We start from the raw sequence: 15,079 nt of genomic DNA, 5'->3' as shown, positions 1-15,079 counted from the left end.
CAAAGTGCACTTCCAACTCGGTTACTTCAAAAAAGTGATGGTACATTAGTCTGTATGAACAAGCTATTTTTAATTAGTCACTGTTTTTAAGATCATTGTTTTATAAATATATTCTATCTGCAAATGAGGTGAACAAATCAGTAACTCATAAGAGAACATCAAAGTTACTTATGATAGCCTCTCCATTCCAACGATAGCTGGGGGGGGCGGAGGAGGGGAAACCACCTCATTTCTTAGCCTTTACATCCAGCTCCACCATCCTTACATTAGCACAGCTCTTGAAAAAACAACATTAAATTCAGTGCCAGTGATATGGTGTCAATCCTTGTCGCACTCATGCACACACACTCCACATGATCATTCTAGTTCAAAGTTATGTTATTTCAAAAGAATTGTCAACCTTTTCTTTCTTGTGCTTGCGGGTAAAGCAGATATTACTCCAACTATAAAATAAGGCGCATACTAATATTTTTAGTTGTCTTTGGTACCTGATTTATTCCTCCCCCCACACGTAGTGGAGTCTTTATGATGTGTTTGGGGGGATTGAATAGGGAAAAAATAATGACAAGATTGCTTGTGGAAATGAGATTTCTCTCTCCTTTTCTAGGTAACCTGTTATGCTCAGTCACAAATGAACATTTTCAGATGTGCTTTTAAAAGTAACATTGGCCCCTGGAATCCAAATGATATATGAAATGGAAATGAAATTGCGTAGCCTATTTCAAAATTTGGCACGGTCTACACAGCACTTATTTTGAAATAACTTGTTATTCCAATGACTTCCTTAATCCTCGTACAACAAGGTTTACAGGAAGTCAGAGTAAGAAACCCGTTATTTCAAATGTATTTCAAAATAATGGGCTTCTTGTGTAGACAGTGCATAACGGATGTTACTCCAAAATAACACTGCTGTGTAGACATGCCCTTAGTCTGTCCTTTTTTTGGTGGCTTTCTCTAACAGACACAAGGGAAGATTCTGAAGATGACAAACAACAGATAAATTGGTGACAAACTACTAATAAATATAAGACCTTGAGTTGAGCCAATAATACACTCTGACAAGATCTTGTATTGCTAGAGAGCAGTATTTTCCCTGATGGGGTCCAAAATCTGTAAAAGCATATAGAAAGCAACAGTATATTTCTTTTATATTTTGCCCATGAATTTCTTGGTGATTATAGAAAGTAGAGATTGAATGCTGGAGTATTTGTGTTTGCCCTGTCAGACGGAAGTAACTATGTCACAGCTGTCATGATTGTACCTCTATGTCATGACACTGCATCAGTGTGTGACTGAATCAGGTCTCAGCTGCCAATATAAGTGTGAGAGCATCTACTTCCTATGGACAGGAGATGAGTAATACCATAGACTACTGAGATTGTCCCAAATATAGAGTGACGGGTAGTGGAAACTCTTGTCAATGGGGATTTGCAGGGCTTGATATTATTCATTTATTTGAACTTGTGGTGGTAACAGTCTGATTTTAAAAATAAAATAAAATTTTTGAAAAACGGTAAGGACCAACGACTATAGTGCCATGTGAGATGTAATGGTAGGCTAATCGTGGGATCTGGGAAAAGCCCTTGGTCCATTTCAATAGAAAAATCAGTAGGTTTTTGCCTTCTGCTGATCTAACATTAACACGTCATTCCCCAAACCACATACAGTTTTGCTTGCAAGCTGTAAAGGCTTTAACTTTTGGCCTAGTATAATTCTGCGGGAGTATCAGAGTGCAATGCTTAAGCCCTGTTCTTGCCAAACGCTGTGGCTCAGTTAGTATTAATACCACAGCAATCATGTAGTTTGTATTCATGCATCAATAGCCTCTATTACAGGGATGGAAAATAATTTTTGATGGGGGGGCCCACCCCAAGATTTTGGAAAGTGGCCAAAAGCCACACTCTTCCAAGATATTAATGGAGGAGACATGGGGTCTGGGATGGAGGTTGCGTGCAGAAGGGACCTTGGGGTAAGGGATTGGGGTGCAGGAGGGAAAGTGGGGTCTGTGACCTAGGGCAGGGCCTGAGGTGTAGCAGTTGGGTTGCAACTTCGGGTACCAGGGGATATTGATCTAGAGTACAAGAGGATTGGGATACCGGATCTGGGAGGGGGGTATGGGTGCAGGAGGGGGGCAGAGGATTTGGATATGTTGAGTGGGTGGGGGGGAGCAGAAGGTTGGGGACTGGAGGGGGTGGAGTGCCAGGAGACTTACCAGCCAGCAGCCCTACCAGCCTGCCTGTAGAGCTAAATGCTTGCAGAGCTTAACAAGTTTCTCAGCCAGCCAGCTTGGCAGCTGCACTAGCAGTGGTGCTTGTGTGAATAACTGAGCAGGAAGGGAGGGGGGCATGGTGCTTTGTATGTTGCCTGTTATTCAAACAGGCAGCTTCTATGGCCAGAAGCTGGCCAATGGGGTTGTGCTGGGGGTAGGAGTTATGCTTTAAGCTTTCCCCCCTCCGTACTCAGTTTTTAAAGAGAAACAGCAGCCCCACCATTGCTTTTCTAAGCAGTGTGCAGGGCAAGCAGGAGAGCCTGCTAGGAGCTCCCTTCTACATCCGCAGGCCAGATCTGGTGGCTTGGCCACATTTTGCCCAGGCCTGTTCTATTAGCTACGTCTTGGTAGTAATTATAAACAAACATAAAGGGGTTAGGGAGGTACTGTCCATTGCTGATGAAACTGTAAATTAAGCACTGATAATCCACGGCTCTGTTTAATCTGTCACATTAGGAAAATAAAATGCTTAGCAGAACTGACACTTTCATTTTATAATTCTCAAATCCCTGCAAGATGACTTTAAATGAACAGAGAATTTTGTAGCCTACCAGTTGCAGAGAGAATCTGTAGCTGCTTCTAATCAAAGCAAGATCAAGCCCTACCAATAATCCAGTAGTGCACTCTAGCCTGAGCAGGACGAGGCAGCTGAAATTGCCTCCTGCCACCAATGATGGGCCATTTCTAAATACGGGATCACCAGGCTCTAACAAAGCAGAAATGAAAGCCATCTCACCATGCTGTTTAAATAACAGAAGCCATCCTTCAAAATGTTGGATTTGAACAAGTAATCTTAAAAATGATTAGTGCTTCTCATTCATGGCAGCTTGCCATGCTCTCCTGGTGTCATCAGCTGACTGCTTATTTTAGACCCCTTAGCTGTGTCTAGACTGGCAAGTTTTTCTGCAAAATCAGCTGCTTTTGCGGAAAAACTTGCTAGCTGTCTACATTGGCCGCTTGAATTTCTGCAAGAACACTGACTTCCTACTGTAAGAAACCAGTGCTTCTTGCGGAAATACTATGCTGCTCCCGTTTGGGCAAAAACCCTCTTGCACAAATCATTTGCACAAGAGAGCCAGTGTAGACAGCACAGTACTGTTTTGCGCAAAAAAGCGCCTAGGTTGGCACAGATGCTTTTCCGCAAAAAGTGCTTTTGCGGAAAAGTGTCCATGCCAATCTAGATGCTCTTCTCTGCAAATGCTTTTAACGGAAAACTTCTCAGTTAAAAGCATTTGCGGAAAATCATGCCAATCTAGACGTAGCCCTTGTGTGTCTGTGAGATGCTGCCATGATTCAGCAGAAAATAATACTAAAGCAGACAGCAAGATTTGTTCCTCAAAAGGAAATAGTTATAAGACAGCAAAATAAGCAAAAAAGAAAACCTGCAATCTTCTGTAATTCCCCCATCCTATGTCCCTGCCTGTGGAGCACTAGCTACCAGGCAGACCATTTACTTATCTTCCTTGCACATCTGTGCCACTAAAGGGGAAGTTGAGCTGTTTACTGGGAACCATGTGGTATCCCATCACTCACTTCCAGGTAATCTAGTCTAGATCCTTCTTTATCAAGCCCATGGTTTAGTAAGTGAGAGAAAGCTGCCATAAGCGTAACGAATGCTCCTTCAGTATCAAAGAATCTGTAAAGGAAGTACAATAACTCTGTGTATATATTAAATATCCACAAATATCTAAAAATCATCAGCACTCATCTCTTGTTTTTAGACATGTAAAGCATGTTCACACAGTCTTAAGCTTGAGCTGTAGAATACAAACCAGTTTTGTTCTTCTTGTGTTATGGTTTAATATTAATAATTTAGCAATTTCCAACACACATGAAAAGGCTAGCATCTCTCTACAGATTCACTCATGAAACGACTGTACCTAGTTCTTCAGCAAGGGGATAACTTTATATCTGCCACAATAATAGCATAATAATAATGAAATAGCCATACGTAGGGGAAGCTACTGGAATTCAACAAAGTCCTTTTAGAAAAGAAAAGGTATTGGGTAAAATTTTCACAGACACCTAAATGATTCTAAACTATGGACTTTCATTGAGAGTTCGGTGCAAAACAATCTTTTGAAAATTTTACTCATGAAAAATGCCAAAAATAGTGCAGAAGAGCGTGTTTTACATAATCCTCCTATGGGTGTCCATACAACTGACATGTGTTCATTGCAGTACAGACTAGATAGCCCACTGTTTCATGATGTTCTAAATTATGTAGTGTAGAAACATGTCTAATTCTGTAATAATACAATTTAAGGAAATGCACAACACATTGGAAATGGTATCAAATAGTCATTACACAAGCCATGCAGTGCTATAAAAGTATATCTGAAATCTAACTCAAACCCTTCTTTCCCTTGATCACTGATTTTTCTAGATTCATCATACAAGGAATATTGAACATTTTTTCCTCATTTGAAAGTCACTACAATGATACTAGCTGAACACATTCAGTTGTGTCATCAAGATTCTGGTATTTGCATACGCTAAAACTTTTAGCTAAACAAAAAGCTTTAGCATTTAAATATTCATTTTTAATTTTTGCTGTTTTTATAAAATTTTTAACTACATAAATATTTAAAGCTCACAACTATTCAAAAATACTGCTGCTTAAATTTCTAGTCAGGTACCAGCAGAAATATTACAATAAATTATTTTCTTAGTTTAGCTCTGCTTTTGTCAAAAACACTGTATGTTGCAAACTTGAACCCAGATGTATCAGATAAAACAAAATTATGGCAATAGAGATTAGACCTTGAACTGGTCACTGTAATTACATCAATCTATATACAGGGTATATACACATGGCTGTGTGTGTCTACACTCATGAATTAAGTTATATGTGCACTGTCTAATACCGCACAAAGTTGGTGAATGTATTTCTTCTACTATAAGAAATAGTGGGGGAAAAAAAACCCTCCTAATAGCATTAAAACTCATTACGTTTCACCTCTCCCGTGGCACCATTTTCAATAGCAATGGACTGATTTTTGCAACTCTCATTCAAAATTTCATTTTTTATCTTATTGCAGTTGTACGTATAACAAACAGTACAAACGATGCAAATAAAATGCAATGTTCATTGATACAATATGTTTCACTACTGGTATAACCAGTATATGAGAAAATATTGTATTGTATTATAAATTTTTTTACTCAACTTTGAACAATAGGAAGTGTATTGTAACCTAAAATAAATTACACATAATATACAATATATATATTTATACACAGATATGTATATATACACATATTGATATAACGTTTAAAATAATAATTTTAGAGTTGATCAGTTCTGTGAAGCATAAGGACTACTGAGTAAGTAATGTAGAAACTAAATTTGTCCATAATTAAATAATAATTCACTTCTAAAACTTACAAAAATATACTTTACTAAATAAAATTTAAATTCATAATTTACGGATGTATCATATAGGATGAAATTCATCCTAATACCCATCTCTCATACGAAGGTCCTCTATGATATTTAAGCCGTACTTAAGCCTAACAATGCCCACCTTGTTTACATGGCACAGCATTTCAACACTTATTCATGTGGCGAGCAGTTCTCCTCATTCCCATGAAACTCCTCTCACAAGGGCTACTCAGTGTGAGCAAGAATTGTAGAATTGGATTCTTAATGTGGGACTTCACCATTGTGGCAGGCACACAAATTTCTCCCACATTGATTTGGATTTACTTTTTATAGGGAATCAGGTTAAAGAAATCTCCCTATATATTTAGTACGGCTGCATGTATTAAGGGGCTACACTCTAAGCTATATGTATGTTTTTGAACAGATTGTAGAAATAATTGTGTAGCAAACTACTTTAAAAATTAATTGTACACAGAACTTATGATCAGTGGACCAGAATTTTGGTAAAACTTTTCTACACCTTCTCCCTTTGGAGAGATGGGCACATGTACATTGCAATAAAACACCCCTGGTGTCAGGTGATGGGGCTTACAGGGTCTGGGCTAAGGGGCCATAAATGTGATGTAAACCTCTAGGCTTGTGTTCCAGCCCAAAATCTACCTGAAACTGTACAGTGGCACACCCATATCCCAAGAGCCTTAGGCTACATCTAGACTGCAGGCTTCGTTTGGAAGAAGCTTTTCCAGAAGAGATCTTCCGGAAAAACATTTTTGAAAGAGAGCATCCACACAGCCAAAGCGCACCAAAAAAGCAATCTGCTTTTTCAAAAGATAGAGTCCATACTGATAGGAGGCCCTCTCGCATTTTAGTTGTGATTACTGTGGACAGAGTGGCCACAAGAGCACCTGTGCTTTTTCCTGGGGGCCTCTTTCGAAAAAACATTCTTCCGCATCCACACACGTCTTTTTCCGAAAAAGCTTATTTGAAAAAAGGCTTCTTCCTCGTAGAAAGAGGTTTACCGCTGTCGGAAAAACCTCTCCGTTCTTTTGACTTGGTTGAAAGAACGCCATAGCAGTGTGGACATAAGTGTAATTTTTTCCGGAAAAACTCTGCAGTGTAGACATACCCCAAGTCAGCTAACACAGACTAGCTGCGGATGTTTTACTGCAGTGTAGACGTACCCTTAGACACACATGCACCACTCCACCAACTGTAGCATCCTCTTCCGGAAAGGCGAATGGAAACTGATTATATGGAAATGATATGCAAGACTTGGGAACAATGATCTATAAAACTTCTTAATGTGTACCATTTTGGAAAAATCTTCCCCCTCAGATAATTTAAGGAAGGCTAAAGAGCATTTTTGTCCTGTATTTCTCGCATCCCTTTTATTATTTTTATATACCATATGCTCATTGGAACTCATGCCTTCCTATCTTGTTTTGTAATAATATACAGCATAACATTGAATGAGGAGTGAAAACAAATCATAATGGCCCACCACAGTACATTTGTTTAGATAGCAAAATCATTGTCAAGCAAATGAAATAAAGTTGCATTTTCAAAGGCTGTTTTAAAAAAAAAAAATACTCAACAACAAAAGAAAAAAATTGATAGAGAGAAGAAAAGCAGCAGAGTCAATGACACAGACACAGAGGGCTTTGGTTGATAAATGCGGATTGTCCAAAGAAGATGAATGTGTGAGAAAAATGCCCTTTTGTATGATGCAGCCATATCTTTTGAGTTTGCATGGAGCAAGAAAACAAATTCAATTGACCAAGCAAAAGCAAAGACCTTTGTTTAGGTCCCTCATAAGTGTGAGCATACTCAGTATGCTAGAGAATTTATCTGAAGCCTTTTAAATCAAGGCCTCTTCATTACAAAAATAAAAACAAAAAAATAAGTATGAGAGAAGAAAAGATGCTGAAGTGTCATTCTATTTGTCCCTGCAGAGAACAATCAGGTCCCATTTATTATTCATTCTCTTCTCTCATTTCTACAATGTCTGTCATTTCTTCTATCTGTGGTATGTCAGTCATTGCTGAGTCTTCGCCTTCCGTAGCTGTCTCATTTTCATTCCGCTTCTTTTTCTGGGTCAAAAAGAGGTTGTACTCATAAGCATACGGCCATCTATACTGTTCATTGTACCTTAGCTCAATCCTACAAATGTCAGGCCTTATCAGAAGGAATGTGGTCTAATGTTTAAAATACAACATTCCTGGCTTCCAACTGTTGGTATACTACTGATTTGTCCTGTTAATTTGGAAACTTCCTTTAACCTCCCCATGGATCTATTTTGTTCTCTGAAACACAGGTATTATTGTTACCTCTCTTGGGTGTTGAGAGACAAATGTTTGAGGATAACTGTAGGGAAAACACTGTACATAAAGTTAAAGGTGGTGTTCTAAATTCCAAAGTGTCACAAGACAAGAGCACAAGAAGTAAAAATAATGACATCTACTAGCACTGCAACATTCCTCTCAAAAGGCAAAAGCTGGGGCAGGGCAGGGGATGCATTTGAACAAGGCCGTGTGTCACATACCTTTACCCAGAGGAAATCTAGGTCACCAGGAAGTTAAGTCATCTGTCCAAGCTCACAGCATCAATGGCTCAGCTGGGAACAGAACTTAGAATTCCTGTGTCCTAGTTCAGAATACTTAGTATTGTCCCTATGAGAAAGTGACAAAAGCAACAGCCAAATTTATGGAGTGTTTACCAACTGACCCAAGCTCTCTACTGACAGGAGGAGCTACTGTCAGTATGAGGCAGGCCACTTGTATTCCCAGTACTTTGCTGTTGAGCACAGGTGGCTTAATGTTGTTTTTTTTCAAGACAGTCCTATGATTCGTGCAGCATGTTTTGCATGAGTAAATCTAAAATGCCTCAGCTCCAATATGAAAGAAGCTAAAGCATCTGTTCCTTATTTGTTTCTCAGCAGGCTGCCCAATCTTTATGGAAAAGATCTGTACAACTCTCCCGTCAAACCCACTGAAATGACTGATTTAGCTGCGTAAGATTGCTTTGGTGTTGTATACAGAAAACTGGCTAATGGCTCCCAAACATTTTACCTATATTTAATCTTTTAGCTGAAAATAAACTGATATGCAAAGCTACTGTTGGCTGTGCAATTACCACATTGGCTGGTGAAGAGATCATTTCAGATTCACTGGACTTGTAATATTTATACCTGTCAGGCAAATGTGGTCATCCAGATGCTGTTGTTACCACTTCATTACACTACAAAAATAAAGTACTTAGTTTGAAAATTGTGGCGGTCAAAAATACTGTAGGAGATGTGACAATGCAAATAATAAAATTATTAGCATAAACAGAAATTTGTTGTGAACTACAAGCCAAGAATAGCTTGGGATATATGACTTCTCAATATCGCTAGTGAACAAGATTAAGCACAGAGAAACAAAGGTTTTCTATTTATCCACATGTTTACTGCAACATGGGGTGAGGTAATATGAATTTCTCTGTTCTGCTGCTGGGCATCCAGCCTGTTCTTAAGGATGTATAGTTCATAAGGAGTGTATAGTTCATAAGCTTTTAGGTAGGTTCTGATTTCATAATTTTTTGACAAAAGCAAAAGTGGTAAAAGTGAGCAGAGCTTTTTGATTTTTTTGCCTAAATGGAAATTTCTAATTTTTTTTTTAAAGCAGCAAGGATTCTTTTCTTTACACTCCCTTCTCTCTACTCCCCCAGTTCTGTCTAGCTAACTATATGATTAATGCTGTGCTACTTTTAACTGGAGTTACGTGCTAAATATCTCGTGCAGCATTCTGAAAAACGTATCTGTAAGGGCTTAATGCTGCAGGCAATCTTATGCATGTGGAAAACCATCCTTATGTGGGGATTCCCATTGGCCCTGATCCTGCAAATATTCCTACCAATGCATAACTTTTTCATATGAGTCCTCACTGAAATCAGAGGATCTAGTCATGAAAAAACTGAAATAAAGAGTGGTCCTGCAGCACGTTACAGATTAACACAAAATATAGATGGTATCATGTGCTTTCATAAGCACAACCCACTTCTTCCGATGAATGGAGTAAAGGGTCCAGTCCCTGGAAGAAGTGGGTTGTGCCCATGAAAGCTCATGATACCATTTACATTTTGTGTTAGTCTCTAAGGTATTGCAGAACTATTTGTTGTTTGTTAAATTTTTTTCAGTTACAGACTAATATGACTACTCCTATGAGACTTCTAGTCATGTGAGTAAAGTTAAGTGTAAGGATATATTGGACAGAGGCAACTGGAAGATGCATGGGCACACTGTATCAGAAAGATTCTCACTTGCTTAAAACTTGCAAGTTCAAGTCTATACGTTGTACATATGTGTGTTTGTGTCCATGAAAGTGAAAACCCATTTCCATCCAGTTAAGTGTATATTTTATTCAGGGTAAAAATAAAGCTAGCACTTTTGTGCCTACCTTCTACGTGATCTTTACACAAAAATTGTGTTTTCTATATAACTTGTCATTTTGCATAGTAATTATCCATGTTTATCATGGTCACTGGATTCTATACAATAGCGTTTCTTAAACTGTGTTCTGCGGTATACTGGTGTGTGGCGAGTTGGAGGTGTGCCTTGGAGAACAACAGAGTTCAAAATGGACACCCTTAAAGGGGCAGGCAACTTTTTTTTTTGTTCAACTTTCCCCCAGACCTTTTTTTATTGAGCAATTAATCGATCAATCAATCTTTAGTGTTCCTCATAAAAAAATATTGTTTGGTGCTCCTTGGTCTTAAAAAGTTTAAGAAACACTGCTATACAATCAATTTCCTACCTGTTTCCGACAGACGTAGCAAGCTGCTATTGCAACCATGGTAGATTCTCCTACAAAACCAGCTAAAAGTGATCCTACTCCTAGGGTGGCTCCATGGACCCTAAGAATGGCAAAAAGAAAAGGTAGGGGTTTAAAAAAAATAAAAATAGAAAATTACAAGTTCAGTAAAATACCGAACCAATATATTTTAATGAATGATTTCTATATAACGTATAACGTGGCAGGTATTTAATATTCTCTGGAGTAAAAATCTAAGTGGTGGTACTCAGAATAATTGATATTTTACAGTAGTATTTGATTCCTAAATAGTCTAATTGTCCAATATAATCTTTTATTGCCCAAAACAATAAAGAAAACCAAATTCTGTCCCAAGGCTAAATATAGAATTTAATTTAGAGTGACAGCTCTGTTGTAAAAAGTAGCTAAAAAAAAAAAAATCTATAGAAAACATGCCATTTCCTATGTAACTATTGCCAAGATTTTTCAAAAAAATAATTTCTATATAATTCTAGTAAGCTTTCATAGCAGCCTGTGGATATTGGTCTCTCTATACAGCCTCTATTAGCATCTGTAGAACTTTCAAAAAGAGCCAATAGTTACCTGTCTAGCTAGAGATAGCATGTGGCTAGCACTTTGAAAGTGATCATTTACAGGAGTTTGAAACTATCGTGGTTTTGTTTTAGTCTCTTTGATAGAAACATGTAGAGTTAAATAATGGCAGCTATTCAATGAAATAGGGATGGGTGGGGGGAGTGGCTCCATTAGAGCTGTGCTCAGTGGAGTAATTTACCCTAAGTAAGGCAGCACAATGAGACTAGTGATGAGGACGATGATGCGCAGCACTGAGCTGGGCGCCAATACAAATGTCTTCTTTAGTGTCATGAGCCAGCCAGTCAAGTGTGCTCTGACCGTCACTGTAAGAAAAGAGGAAGAAAAAACAATCAAAATATGGAACAGAAAATGAAGGAAGAGAGTTTTTCATGTTAATGATACTGCTGATCTCTTCTGGAAAGTGCTTTGAGATTTGCTGGTGAAAAGCACTAGTGAAGAGCTGAGGATTATTATTGCTAATAATACTATTTATTTAGATTTTAGCATAAAAAATAGCAACATCATCACCCTTGTTTATAACTGATTTGCCCAAAGTCCAGAATTGTTTTGGTGTAAAAAGCCATCAGAGGTACAGCAAATATCCCTTAGTGTGAAAATGTCCTGTTAAAAACATTTCAGAATAAGATAGTTTGACTCCATTAAAAACAAAAGTGTGTGTGTGACATTACCGTATTTTCCGGCGTATAAGACGACTTTTTATGCTAAAAAACATCCCCCAAAAATCGGGGGTTGTCTTATACGCCGGGTATACAGGCAGTCCCCGACTTGCAGGTACGAACGGGGCTTTTCTCGCCCCGGAGGACACGGACTGCGGGACCTCGTGGTCCCGCCGCCTGTGTACTCCGGGGCGAGAAAAGCTGCTCCGCGTCTCCCTGGTCTGCAAACCAGGAAGATGCAGAGCAAAGCCGTGGAAGGGCTCCGGTAGCGGGACAGCGCAGGCGCGCCTGGGCTGCCCCGCTGCCCGAGCCCCTCTGCGGCTTTGCAAAGCCTTGGGGGAAGCCGGCAGCGGGGCAGCCCAGACGCGCCGCGGCTGTCCCGCTGCGCGAGCCCCTCCGCGGCTTTGCAAAGCCTCGGGGGAAGCCGGCAGCGGGGCAGCCCAGACGCGCCGCGGCTGTCCCGCTGCCGGCGTCCTCAGAGGCTTTGCTCCCGGTGTCCCTGGTCTGCTGGAGACGCTCCCCAGCAGACCAGAGGCACCGGGAGCAAAGCCAAAGCGGCGGCGGGGTGCCGTGTTTCTGAGGCTTTGCTCTGGCGAAGCCTCAGAGGCGCGGGACCCCGCCACGGCTGCAGCTTTGCTCCCGGTGCCCCTGGTCTGCTGGGGGACCGTCTCCAGCAGACCAGGGACACCGGGAGCAAAGCCGGGGAGGCGGAGGGGCGCTGGGGTGCTGCCGGTTGGCCTCTTAAGGGGGGGTAGTCTTATACGGCGAGTATAAGACGAAAACCTATGTTTTAACTAGAAAATTAGGGGGTCGTCTTATACGCCCAGTCGCCTTATACGCCGGAAAATACGGTAATAGAAATATATCTTAAATACCTATTCCATATGATAGGTGCATTCTTCTCATTAAAAATGCATAACACCCTTTTATGTCAGGAAGATAAGATACCTGTCTGTCATGTGGGGAACAGACCCCATGAATTAGAACTTCATACGTGGAAATTATAATCCTTATAGATCTTTGCTTTTTTATATATAAATACCCCCATTGGAGGACTCTATATAATGTAGCAATAGCACACCTAGGCTATAAAGTTTACATGTCATCATTATCATATTTGAAGCAAATATTTTGGTTAGTAGTGTAATAAACATTCACAAAAACAGGAAAGAGAGCATTCAGTTTTATTCTTTGCACTGCAGTAGGATTTGTACGCCCTGTTCAGTTACAAGGTGTATTGATACTGTGTATTAGTCCAAGACATGGGGCAAACACACAGTTACTCTTGGACAGACACACACAGTGCACAATGCATATTCTCAGGCATGTAGAACTGATACACATTGGCTTTTAGTTTTCCCACTGAGCCCATTTAAGACATGTACATACATTAATTTTGTGTCTGTCTACTGACAGACCCTTGCTACACCTTGCTGCATTTTTACCTGGAATTGGGAAAAAGGAGAAGATGCGCAAAGGGATGACACACAGCTCTGCAAAGGCAAAATCGACTCCAATTATGTCAACTAAAATCTTCTCTGATGTACTCGGAGTCCAAAACATCAAAAAGCAAAGCTGGAAAAGAGAATTGCATACACAAAATTAGGAAGCTTGCACACCAAAGCAAGGAAGGTGAGCAACAGAAGTTCAGATGCTAATCTACATCCTTAACTGATCACATAAGCATTTTCTGTGTTAAATGGAGGAAGAGCTAGGTGTAAGTACAACAACATTTGGTATTTCTACTGTATTCAAAGATCTGTAGTATCCAAGGATCTCAGAGGAGGTTATAAACATTAACAAATTAAGTTCTTCCTTGTAAGACTGGCAAAAATTATTGGTACAGATGGGTAAACTGAAATACAGGAAGGTTAAGTAATCTGCTCAAGACCACATGATGAATTGATAATCTAGAATTTTCCAGTCTGACTCTTAGCTACCCTCTTTAACTATTAGCTACAATGCTGACTCTTTACATATAAACTAATGACAGAAATGAAGCAATATAGCATACCAGGAAATCCCAGGCTCCAGCAGGTTATAATTCAGTCATAAATTAATCATTGATATACAGGACAATTTAATAAACTGTACCTTTACAATGTTTGGATTCTAGAATTTCTGGCTTCTTTGCACATAAGGGGCTAGCCAGACACTAATCTAAAGTAGAAAAGGTTGGAAGAAGTCTTCCAAGGAACTTTTCCGCTTACCAAGAGTAAGAACAATCCCTGCACTTGGTGAAGTGCTAGGCATTGATTGCTGGCATTGACTTCTATTGAAGTTATGGGTGGTTAGTGGCTCTGAATACCGGGCCCCAAATGCTTTTACCACAAAGTATAAAGCAGAGTAAGAAAAACAAAACTTTCTGACCTTCCCTGAAATTAATCAAATGAGAGCACTGGGGGGAAAAAACCACAAGTTCTTCCCAAAGTCCTAGAGGAATTAATGTACTTTTGAGGACTGTGTTCATATTATCCTCCTGAAGGGTGATGGATACAATTTCAAGTGGCTCTTAAGTATCGGAATGCAATACATTCCTAGCTACCTCCTCCTCTAACTGCATGGGGAGGGAGTGGATGGGGCTTAAGTGAGATAGAGGATCCAATTTCTAATTTCCTGCATGTTTCACATCTCAGGTGAGTGCTCTAAACACTGGGCTAAGAGCTATAAGATAGGCACCACAGCTGCTCTCCAGGCTGTTATGGGTGGAGTGAGAGCTATCCAACTCATTGTCACAAGAAACAACTTAGGGGCCTACATTACCAGACTCCAGGAAAGGGATTCCCAGCTGCGCTTCCCGGCAGCCTGGACTTTTGCATTAACTCTGTGAATATGTGAGGGTAGGACAAACCCCTCTCATCATCTCCTCCTCCTGGATAACTTAAGCAGCACCTCACCTAGCCTTCTGGCTTCTGTGGGTGGCATTATTATGCACCCCTCTCCGCCAGTCATCGTAGGGGGAAGCATAAGTACCTAACTCAGGCTTTGAGGATTACTGTGTTGCTGTAATTTTTGAGGTGCCTAAAAGCTAGGCATTGCAATGCTCAGTGCCCCAATCCCCAAGGAGCTTTGTGAATGTGGGCCTAATTTGTTTTTTAAGTACTTTGCAGCAGTGCTTTAAGCCTATTTTACAGCCGATGTTGAATTATCTGTTGAAAAATAAGTGTAAAGAGTAAGATGGAAGAAAGAAATGAGTCACTGTAATGTGAAAAGTGGAGATTTTCTGCTTCAGCTGGCATCTCTCTCGCGGGCAAGCAACTTGAAAATTCAGCATACAGAGGCCAATCAGAGCAGAAGTGATCTAATAACCAATGAGAATGCAGAGGTTTGCATGTGGACAGTACAAACACTAATAGCTGCTTAG

At 40.0% G+C, this 15,079-nt stretch overlaps 1 protein-coding gene across 3 annotated transcripts in view; it reads right to left on the bottom strand.

Annotated features, from left to right (window-relative positions):
- Positions 1 to 7,233: 7,233 nt before the first annotated feature.
- The window catches only part of ANKH (ANKH inorganic pyrophosphate transport regulator), a 176,164-nt gene continuing 168,318 nt past the window's right edge, over positions 7,234 to 15,079 (bottom strand). For 2 of the 3 annotated variants that reach the window (XM_006117083.5, XM_089776432.1), the window contains exons 10-13: positions 13,161 to 13,290; positions 11,238 to 11,361; positions 10,448 to 10,547; positions 7,234 to 7,744 (exon numbers count right to left, since the gene is read on the bottom strand). In XM_006117083.5, the coding sequence (XP_006117145.3) occupies positions 7,628 to 7,744; positions 10,448 to 10,547; positions 11,238 to 11,361; positions 13,161 to 13,290 (471 nt within the window). In that variant the 3' untranslated portion in view covers positions 7,234 to 7,627. Of the gene's footprint in view, positions 7,745 to 8,841; positions 8,892 to 10,447; positions 10,548 to 11,237; positions 11,362 to 13,160; positions 13,291 to 15,079 lie in introns of all 3 variants that reach the window. The other variant, XM_025181659.3, reaches the window with a different exon arrangement.

This window comes from Pelodiscus sinensis, chromosome 2, assembly GCF_052426305.1.
Source record: "Pelodiscus sinensis isolate ZL-2025 chromosome 2, ASM5242630v1, whole genome shotgun sequence".
NCBI lineage: Eukaryota > Metazoa > Chordata > Testudines > Trionychidae > Pelodiscus > Pelodiscus sinensis.
This window is presented reverse-complemented; position numbering and strand designations above follow the sequence as displayed.